This window comes from Psammomys obesus, unplaced genomic scaffold (assembly GCF_907164565.1).
Source record: "Psammomys obesus unplaced genomic scaffold, mPsaObe1.curated_primary_1811, whole genome shotgun sequence".
Classification (NCBI taxonomy): domain Eukaryota; kingdom Metazoa; phylum Chordata; class Mammalia; order Rodentia; family Muridae; genus Psammomys; species Psammomys obesus.
In genome coordinates, this window is record NW_026585504.1 from 41,846,592 (window position 1) to 41,857,718 (window position 11,127).

The 11,127-nt window shown below is 38.5% G+C and overlaps 1 protein-coding gene across 3 annotated transcripts in view; it reads right to left on the reverse strand.

The window, feature by feature from the left end:
• The window catches only part of Ckap5 (cytoskeleton associated protein 5), a 97,009-nt gene that overhangs the window by 40,822 nt on the left and 45,060 nt on the right, over positions 1–11,127 (reverse strand). For all 3 annotated transcript variants that reach the window (XM_055600719.1, XM_055600709.1, XM_055600728.1), the window contains 5 exons: positions 10,514–10,642; positions 9,074–9,256; positions 6,428–6,541; positions 6,077–6,187; positions 4,199–4,291 (listed from right to left, as the gene is read on the reverse strand). In XM_055600719.1, coding sequence (XP_055456694.1) covers positions 4,199–4,291; positions 6,077–6,187; positions 6,428–6,541; positions 9,074–9,256; positions 10,514–10,642 — 630 coding nt within the window. The remainder of the gene's footprint in view (positions 1–4,198; positions 4,292–6,076; positions 6,188–6,427; positions 6,542–9,073; positions 9,257–10,513; positions 10,643–11,127) is intronic.

Genomic DNA, 11,127 nt, shown 5'->3' on the forward strand with positions numbered 1-11,127 from the left:
ACACACACACACACACACACACACACACACACACACACACACACACACACACTGGTTGAAGGCATTTAAGGAAATCTGTTTAGTTATTAGCTGACCAACTAAGCTAACTGAACTGAACAGATACTTTAGGTGCTGAAAACCAAAATGACAATGAGATTATCATTCATATTCTTTGGGATGATTACAATAAAAAAAATAAAACAACTATTGGCAAGGGGCTGAGGATAGAGCTCAGTTGATAGAGTGCTTGCTTAGCATGGATAAAAGCCATGTGTTTTCTATCATGTAAAAAACTGAGTGTGGGGGTTCACTGTCTATAATCCCTACCCTTAGGAGGAGGAGAGGATTCAAGGGCATCCTTGACTATATACCAAGTTACAATGTCAGGCTGGGATACAGGAGACTCAGCCTTTAAAAAACAAACAAGAAATGAACGAACGAAAGCCCCCATGTGAGCCAAAACATAATTTTAAAAGATTATTGGAAAGGATATAGAGAAATTAGAATTACTATATATTGTTCGTATAGATATAAAACACTGCAGTCACTTTGGAAACAGCTTGTCAATTCCCAAAAAAATTAAACAGAAAATTATCTTATAACCCCAGCTAATCTATTACTGTGCACATACCAAAAAATTTAAAAAGATGTGTTGGTGTCGTTGTTCCTCCACTGGAAGTCTGGGCTGGTTACAGGAGGTGTCTACTTCAGGCTCCACATGTTCCCCTGCTGGCAGTCTCAGTTAGGGTGGGTGACTGCCATAGACTTCCTGGGCCTCCCCTAGCCCAGGTCTCTGGCAAATCTCAAAGATGACCCCCACCTCTGATTTTCACTCTCACCTGGCTCTCTCCTCCGCTCTCCCTACTCCTAATCCCCACCACCCCTGTTCTCCTTCCTACACCCCTACTTCCTACCTACTTCCCTCCCTCCATCCACCTGCAATGCCTATTTTATTTCCTCTTCTGAATGAGGGATAAGGACACCAACCCACCCATAAAACTTTCCACTCAAAATCTGTCCTGCCTACAAGATGTGCAGGGACAAAGATGGAGCAAAGATTGAGGAAATGGTCAACCAAAGACTGGCCCCACTTGAGACCTATCCCAGGGGAGAGAACAGAACCCTGTCACTATTAATGTTACTCTGCTACGCTTGTAGACAGGAGCCTAGCATAACTCATCTGAGATGATTTATCCAGTTGATGGAAACAGATGCAGAGACCCACAGCCAAACATTAGACAGAGTCCTTTGGAAAAGTTGGGGGAATAACTGAGAAAGTTGGAGGGGTCAAGGACTCTACAAAAAGACCTAAAGAGTCAACTAACGTGGACCCATGGTGGTCCAGAGATTGAACCACCAACCAAAGAGAATGCATGGACTAGTCCTAGGATCCTGCACATATGTAGCAGATGTGCAGCTTAGTCTTCTTGTAGGTGCCCTAACAACTGGAGTGGAAGGCTTGGTTTGGATCCAGTTCCCCTAACTGCGCTGCCTTGTCTGGCTTAAGTAGGAGAGGATGCACCTAGTCCTGCAGCAACTTCATGCTCCAGGGGGCAGGGTGTTGGTACCTCCTGCTTCTCTGAGGAGGAGGAGAGATCTGGAGAATAGGGGGAGGGTGTGTATGTCTGGGGCAGAACTGAGAAGAGGCTGCAATCAGGACATACAGCAAACAAACAAACAAACAAATAGTAAGTAAGTAAGTAAATGTATTGATAGCTGGATAGTGGTGGCTCATGCTTTGAATCTTAGCACTTGGTAGGCAGAGGCAGACAGATCACTGAATTCAAGGCCAGTCTGGTCTACAGAGTGAGTTTTAAGACAGTCAGGGCCACAAAGAGAAACATTGTTTGGGAGGAGGGATGTGGACATAAATGTTTGTACATGAATGTTTACAATAGCATTAGTCACGATCACCGAAGAGTTCAAATAACCTAAATATCTACTGAAAACAAAATATGGTTTATTTGTTGTGGGTTATTAATATTTATTATAGATTTACCTTTTAGTTAAGCAGCAGTTATTCCTAATCCAGCTGTATACCCAAATCACCACACAGAGACTAGGATTTATTTAATTAACCTAGAGCACAACGTTAGGCAACAGTTACTCCATCCTAAACCTCCAATAGACAGCATAGTTTCCTACCATTCAGATTTCACCCATTATACTTGTTTTTAGTCATATCTTAGGTACGGTTCATCTCCCTCATGATTTGAAGTCCCTCCTCATGGTTCTATGTCCTGGCTTGCTGATCTCTGTTCTCCTACCACTCCCCCTGGCTTCCTTCTCCTCCCCTCTGGACCAGGATGTCCCACTATATTTTCTCCAATGCACAGCACTGGCTGTATGTTTAATTGACAGTAAAGAGAACAAATGGTGGCATGTTTACACAAACTTGAGACAGGTGATGCTTACAATAAGCATCACAATGCAATGTCTGGACTGAAAACAGATAGTGGGGTAGAGATCAGCATTTGAATGAACAAGGGTACATTCCACCAGAATATTATACCAACATTTATACAATGTAATATTATATGGCAATAATATGTATAGGTAAACCTCAAAAACTTATGCAATGTCAAAGTCAGCACAAAAGAAATAATCCCACTGATATGAAGTACTCAGAAGAAGTGAATCCAGGGAGACAGAGAATTGAGCTGGATAGAGAATGCTTGCTACTTAAAGAACAGAGTTCTCTTGAGAATGATGAAAACACTGTCAGTGATTTTCAATCTTTCTAATGCTGTGACCCCCTAATACAGTTTTCACACTGTAAAATTTCCAACCAAAAATTATTTTTGTTGGTACTTCATAACTATAATTTTGCTACGGTTATGAATCCTAATGTAAATATGTGATATGCGGTGTATCTTACATGTGACCCTGTGAAAGGATCATTTTGACCCCCCAAAGGGGTTGTGACCCATAGGCTGTGGACTACTGATCTTAAAATCTAGTGTTACTATAGTAATTTTTAAATTTAAAACTGATTTTATAGTCTCAAAGTTTTTATTTTCAAAGCCAGCACGAGGCACATTAAAACCTATCTCAAAAAAACTGAGGTTGCAGAAATATCTCAGTTGGTAAAGTGCTAACTGCACAAGAAAAGAACCTGAGTTCAATTCCAAGAACCTGGGTAAACAGCCAGGTGCAGCAGTGAATGTTTATGATGAGGAGGCAAAGACATGGCCTAGCTGGCGTATGCTGGCACACAGCCCAGCCTGTTCAGTGAGCACCTGGTCTCAGTCAGAGGCCCTATCTCAAAGAACAAAGTGCAGCTCCTAATAAACGACACTTAGGGTTGGTCTCTAGCCTCCAGACGTGTATGAACACACATGAATGCACACACATACACAATGGGTAAAAATTCTTGCTTATGTAGCTACTATAGAAGAATACTGCCTAATTTGTGTTCTTTTAGTTATCTAGAGGCTATATGAAAAGATGTTTTAAACCAATGATAGGCAATAAAAAGTAGTATGAGTTGAGGAATGAAGAACCAAAATCCTTCAGACTATTCAACTTTTGTGAAGATTTACTAAAGTGATAAAAGAAAGGGAGGGAACAATGGTAGAAAGAAAGCAGGGGTAGACTAGCAAACATGGGACTAACAATTTGCCAAAAATAAAACAAATACATTGTAAGATTACTTAGCATGAGTACTCTATGTAGACCTATTGATAAATTCTGCATCACTTTAACCACTTTTATTATTATTACTTATATGTATGATGTATGTAAGTGCGGGTGTATGCATGTCACTCATAGTGCACACGTGGCGCCTGGAAGACAACTTTTAGGAATCTGTTTTCTTTTCTACCATAGATTCCGAGGATCAAATTCAGGTCCTCAGGCTTGCATGGAAAGTTCTTTTATCCACTGGACAATCTTGCTGGTCTTTCTGGGTTTTTTTACTTGATTTTTTTTCGAGACAGGGTCTCCCTATGTAGCTTTGCCTACCCTGGAACTCACTATGTAGACCAGCCTCCGACTCACAGTGATCCACCTGCCTTTACCTCCAAGTGCTAGAATTAAGGGGTGCACCACTATGCCTAGCCTGTATCATTTTTCTAAGCGTCTTTCTACTCTTATTTTTTAGAATAATAATAGTGTCAAATAGTTACATAGGTTGTCTCATACATTGTTATAATAGAAATTATTTAAATAAAAACATTAAATTTTTAACTTAAAATACCTGAAAATTAGTTTCTTTCCATCCAGGTTTTTTGGCTAGCATCCTCACTAATGCTTGGCATGGCATTTCAGTTCGCTCCATTAGTTCAACAGCCTATAAATAAAGCAAGACAAGAAAGTTAAAGGGTAGATCCTAAGGTCAAATCTGTACTCATTTCTCAAGAGGAAGGGAATCAGAGCTGGGATGGTTATGGTGAGAGCTCAGAGCTTCCACTGTGATTCAGTTCTTAAGCGAGGCACTTGGAGTATGGCTACTCTAGCACCATTAACTGTTTTTAAAATTCACCTTTTAGGAATTCACAACTTTTTTTCATTTGCCCTGTGTGTACTATTAACTACTCATACATAATTTGTCTCATCCAGTTTTTCTAAAATCAGTGAAGGCAGACATTTAATATTAAATTTCAAAGATGTACAAATTCAGGTTTAAACTACAGGAATGGAAATTGCAGGGCTAAAAGGTTCCTGTCTTAAATTTCACACTTCCCTTTCTATATCCCTCTTAGAATGATAATCATAGTATATGCTAAAATGAGCTAAAATGCATCATTCCTGGGATGGCCATTCTTGGTTGTCAACTTGAAAACACCTGGAATTAACTAAAACCCAAGCAGCTGTGTACATCTGTGAGGATGTCTTTTTTTCCTTCTTCTTCTCTTTTTGAGATAGTTTACCTATATACCCCTGGCTATCCTGAAACATACAATGTAGACCAGGTTGGCCTTAAACTCAAATAAAGAGTTCCATCTGCCCTCCCCACTCCCTATCCCAGTGTAGGGATTAAAGGCTTTTGCCACTATACCTAGCTTAAAAAAAATTGGAGGGGGTTTAGGTTTTTTTGAGACAGGGTCTCTCTGTGTAGCCTTGGCTGTCCTGTACTTGTTTTGTAGAATGGGATGGTCTCTAACTCATATCGATCCCTCTGCTTCTGCCTCCCAAAGTGCTGAGATTATAGGTATTCACCAACACGACAGGCTGAGAAGTTTTTTCTTAATTAAATCATTTGAAGTGGGAAGATCCCTTTTAATCTGTATCTTTTGAGGTGGGAAGATTCACCTTCTGCTGACTGCCTATATAAAGGAAATAAAAGGAAGCTTTTGTTCTTGGCTTGCTTTCCCTCACTCTCATTGGCAAGTTCATTCCTTCATAGCAGTAGAGCCTACTTCTTCGGGATTCTAGCATATATTGAAGACCATCTGAGACATCCAGCCTTGTGGGCTGAACAACTAATACTAGATTCCTGGACTTTCCATTGTTGGACTACCTAGACCAAACCAGTAAGCTACTCTAATAAATCCTGTGTGTGTGTGTTTGTGTGCTTGCGTGTGCACACATACACATGAACAAATTCTATCAGTTTTGTCTCAAAAGTTTGGACAGTTTCTCATACCAATATATAATGTGTTTTCCATCAATAAAGCACAAAAAGGAAGAAGTACAGAAATAGAAAGATTGTCTATTTTAAGTCGCAAGCTGTTTGCTTATTACATTTATTAATAACAAACTTAAAATTCACATATGCCTAATAATTCACAGTAAGAGCTTCATTTTAAGTGTATACTATGAAACATTTACTGATTATTAAACTCAGCAATTGGGCTGGAGAGATGGCTCAGAAGTTAAGAGCACTGGCTGCTTTTACAGAGGTCCTGAGTTCAAGCCCCAGCAACCACATGGTGGCTCACAAGCATCTATAATGAGATCTGGTGCCCTCTTCTGGCATGCAGGCACACATGCAGACAGAACATTATATTCATAATCAATCAATCAATCAATCAATCATAAAAAAACCCCAGCAATTAAGCCAATGCTTAATTTGTCACTTTTACTGCTTTCACATAGTTTAATTTTACACTCCATTTCATCGTTGTACATGTACCTTTTGAAATTCTTCCATACAGGCTAGCCTTTCCTTCCAGTTGCTACTGTCTAGAAGCTGAATACACGTTGGGGGAAGAACAGCTGAAGCTTTTTCTTCACATACTTCAATCTGTAAGATACAGCAACATCATAATTAAATGCTTAAGGAACCAATTTGAAAGAAACCCAACTGAAATACTCCTCTAGGTACACTACAGCATTTGAGTCTTCTGCCATAAAAGGAATTCTGTTCAAGAAGTATTTATTTGTAGCTAAGATATGTCAATTTACTGAGAAAGTGAGTTAAGGAACTCAGCAGAAAACCTCCAATCCCCTCTAGAACCTTAACTTTCTCATGTGTAATACTCACCGAGAGTTCTGGCTCCACTATTTCTTTGGTCTCCAATCCTTTCTTATTCTTTGTTCCAGCACTTGCTGAACCTCCTGGTGCAGTTGTTTTGCCTTTTTTAGGTGGTCCACCAGACTAAAAGAAAAATTTAAAACTATAAACCACTTAAAATTTAATATTAAGTAGTTTTTGTTGTTTCACCTTTTTTTTTTTTCCACGACAGGGTTTCTCTGTGTAATAGATCCCTGGCTGCCCTGGACTCTTTATAGTCAGGCTGGCTTTGATCTTGTATAGATTCCACCTGCTTCTGTCTTTGGATTGCTAGTTTTATAAGCCCAGCTTGTTTTACATATTTTGACTCTTGAAATTTTTATTAAAATGAGATCAACTTAAAAGTAAACATACTTTTATTGTCCACAGAATTTACCACAATGTCAATCACAGAGACCTAAGACCATCCATGGAGTACCTGACTAAGCTGCAGGTTGCATAATAAAAACCTCTAATTCAAAATGAGTTAATAAAACAAACAAACAAACAAACAAACAAACAAAAAAACCCACAGCTGGGTGTGGTGGTATACTCCCTTATCCCAGTACTCAGGAAGCAGAGGCAGATGGATCTCTGTGAGATCTTTACAGAGTGTCTTCCAAGACAGCGAGTACTACACAGAGAAACCCGGATTAAAAAAAAATCAAAATAAAACAAAAACCTTTAGGATGGCTCAGAAATTAAGAGCACTGGCTGCTCTCCTACAGGCCCTGACTTCATCCCAGCAATCACATGGTGCATCACAACAACATATAATAGTATCTGATACCCTCGTCTGGCATTCAGGTAAACATGCAGATAGAATATATAAAATACATAAATAACATTATGTTAATTAATAATTAATAATAATAATATGAAATGTATTTATTTAATTTTTTTAAATGAAATAAAAATTATTAACTGGGTCATAGCTGAAGAGATGACTCAGTGGTTGAAAACATTTGTTTCTCTTAGAGAGGACTGAAGCTCAGTTCCAGGCACCCTATCAGATGAATAACTGCCTAAAACTTGAACTGCAAGGGTTCTGACACCTACTTCTGGCCTCCATAGACAGCCAACACCTCACATACATACATAAAGTCTTAAAAAATAAACCAGAGAGGCTGGAGCGATGGCTCAGAGGTTAAGAAGTTAAGCTGTTCTTCCAAAGGTCCTGAGTTTAATTCCCAGCAACCACTTGGTGGCTCATAACAATCTATAATGAGATCTGGTGCCTTCTTCTGGTATGCAGGTATACATGCAGGCAGAACACTATATACATAATAAATAAATAAAATGTAAACAAACTGGAGCCAGGTGGTGGTAGCACATGCCCTTTATCTCAGCAGAGGCGGGTGGATCTCTGTGAGTTCAAAGCCAGCTTACTTTATACAGTGAGTTCCAGGACACCCAGGGCTATATAAAGAGACCTTGTCTCAAACAACAGCAACAACAAAGAACTGGAAATATAGTATAGTTGCACATTAATTTGAGATTAACAATCTGATCTTCAATGTCTGTGATTCTGCTTTTAAATCTTTCACCTACTGCTACTGCTGGTATGAGTGTAAGTGCACTCCATAAAACACACATGGAAATCAGAGACAACCTTCAGGACTTGGTTCACCCCTTTCACCACTCATACCAGCAGTAGCAGTAGATGTTGGTGGCACACAACATGATGAACCATTGGGTCATCCCTATTCATTTTGGGGGTCTGAAGGATCATGGGATAGACCAGATGGACACACTATTTGAAGATCAGATAAAAACCTACAGTCAGTTCTCTCCTTCCATCCAATGGGTCCTAATGATCAGGTCATCAGACTTGGTATTTATTTAATGAGTTACTATTATAGCCTAAACTGTAAGCTTAAAAAATATTAAAATATTTACCATAATAAATAAGAAAAATAAAAGCATGTCATTACTACTTTTACTCCTAGTCAGATGTTTGTTTTTGGCTCATTTTTAATTTTTTTTGAGACAGCGTTTCTCTATGTAGCCTTGGCTGTCTTGGAACTCTCCCTGACAGGCTGGCTTCAAATTCAGAGATTCGCCTGCCTTGGGCTCTTTAGTACTAGGATTAAAGGTGTGTACCACCATTGCTCTGTTCCTAATCACATTTTTAAAGAAAAGCATTTTTATATTTATTTAGAGTGTGTGTGTTCATGCATTTGAAGTTGAAAGGACAACTTGAGTTTTTTTTTTTTTTCTTTCTCTTCTTCCACCATGTGAATACCAAAGATTAAATTCTGGTTAATTCTGGTTACTGAGCAAGCTTCTCTATCCAGAGAGTCACCTGCCAGCTTCCAGGCAGGATATAAAGAGAAAAATGTAGTTAGAATACTATGTCTTTATTGAGAGTTGGTCTATTTGCAATGTGGTCAAGGAATCCATTTCTCAAATTAAATCATATTGGAAGAACAACCATGAATATGAAACCCAGGCTCTATCTTACTAAGTTCTAATTTTTAAGCCATTTGTTAAACAAAGTATGGTAGTACACATTTGTAATGCCAGCACTTGGGAGACTGAAGTACAAGAATGATTGATTTCAAGGCATGCCTGGGCTACAAAGTAAGTTTCAGACTAGCATGGATTACAAAGAACTTATCACAAAAATCTAGTAACCTTAGTAGTAGGTGCTTTTTTTAATGGTCCAGGTTTCGGTACTGAAACATCCTTTGTGTCTTTGTCCCCTGCAGCCCCCAATGCAGCAGCCCTTCCAGGTACAGGCTTGGATTCCTTCTTTTCAGCTGCAAGTCCAGCTTTCTTACCATGAACCAGCTCTACTTTTTCTGAACATTCTTTGATCTAGAGAAAGCAATATGAACATCATTATGTTCAAACAACTTTAAAATACAGCCATTACATTTACATTTACTTGTGTTTTATTTCCTCACAAATTAAAATTATAAAAACATCTACAATAGTGATTCTTTTGCTAGAAAGAAAGCATATTTCTTTCCTTTTTTATTTCCCCCCTGAAGCCAGGGTTTCTCTGTGTAGCCTTAGTTGTCCTGAACTCACTTTGTAGACCAGGCTAGTCTCAAACTCAGAGATCCATCTGCCTCTGCCTCCCTGAGTGCTCAGATTACAGGTGTACACCATTACGCCCAATTAAGAAAGTACATTTCTATACTATATCTTCTATAGACTGGTTACTCAGTTTTGATTAGGTTATAATTTGAAAGGTATTTCTATCTACTATTATACTTTATCATTATAGTTCAGATTACAATTTCAATAAACAGAAGTTATTTTCAAACTTGTTCTGTGAAATATCTAACACTGATTTGATTATCAGTGTTTTCTTTCTTTATTTTTTGCTAATACAGAAAAAACAAAATTGGTAACAAAAAACTATTCAGAGAGCACCCTCTAAGACTGATTTTAAATGCATGCACATGTTTGCAACATAAATTTTTTTTCCTATAGAAACTGGCAATAAGAACCAGGCATTATAGCACATGCCTTTAATTCTAGAACTAGAGAGGCAAAGGCAGTCAGATTTCTGAGTTCAAGGCCAGCCTGGTCTACAGAGTAAGTTCTAAGATAGCCAGGCCTACACAGAGAAACCCTGTCTTGAAAATCCAAATCAAACAAAACTAACATCCAGCAACAACAAAAGGACAAAAAGAAACTGGCAATAAAACCAAAACAACAACAAAAAATCCACAATCATATAAGCACTCTGAAATTTTATTTATCTTTTAAGTTTAGTTTTTTTGATAATTCATACATATATAGACAGTATATTTTAATTACTGGTACACTAATCTACCCATACTCCCTCTCACCCCTATTACTCACACCCTCCTCCATAAAATTCCCTTTCCAACATTCATACCTTTCTGTACTCTTCTGTGACACACTGAACTTAGCCATAGCCATCTGCGTGACCATGGGTATGGAACTATCATCCAATAGAGCATGGTGGGGTCATCAGTGAATATACAACTGAAGACAATGTGCACCCCTTTTTCAGAATCTATCAGTACACAATTGTTCAACAAAGTGGGACAGGTTTGCAAACTGCAATGCAAAGAGACAAGAACATTACTAACCTACCTTATCAAGTTTGAGTTTGTCAACATCAGCTAAGAATGGGTTTACTGCTTTCTCACCAACCACCTTCAAAGCAGTACCCAGTGCTTCAAATGCAGCATCTCTGACTTCAGGAGCAGAATCATTGATGTGCTAGACAGAAGTAAATGATATTTAGTACAAAGAACTCTAGTTACTACTAATTTTATTCTGAACAATAGTTGCTGGATAAAAATTTTCCCTTTACAATTTACTGAAGTTAATTGATGTTTTTTTTTTGCCAATTAACAGTTAATCGTTCAAAATTCTTTCTAGGTTGAAGAAATCTTTAGTTGATTCATCTAATTAACTAACTCAACTAATAATTTATTCACCAAGTAAGAGTATTTTGCTTGCATATATGCATGTGTACCATGTGCATGCCTGATGCTCACAGAGGTCAGAAGGGGGAGTTAGAGCTCCCAGAACTAGAGTCACAGATGGTTGTCAACCATCATGGGAGTGCCAGGAACAAGACCTGGATCCTCTACAATAAACCAATGAGCTGTCTCTCCTGCCCTTGTAAATGCTTTAAATTTTTTTAACCTACACACACACACACACACACACACACACACACACACACACACACACACACA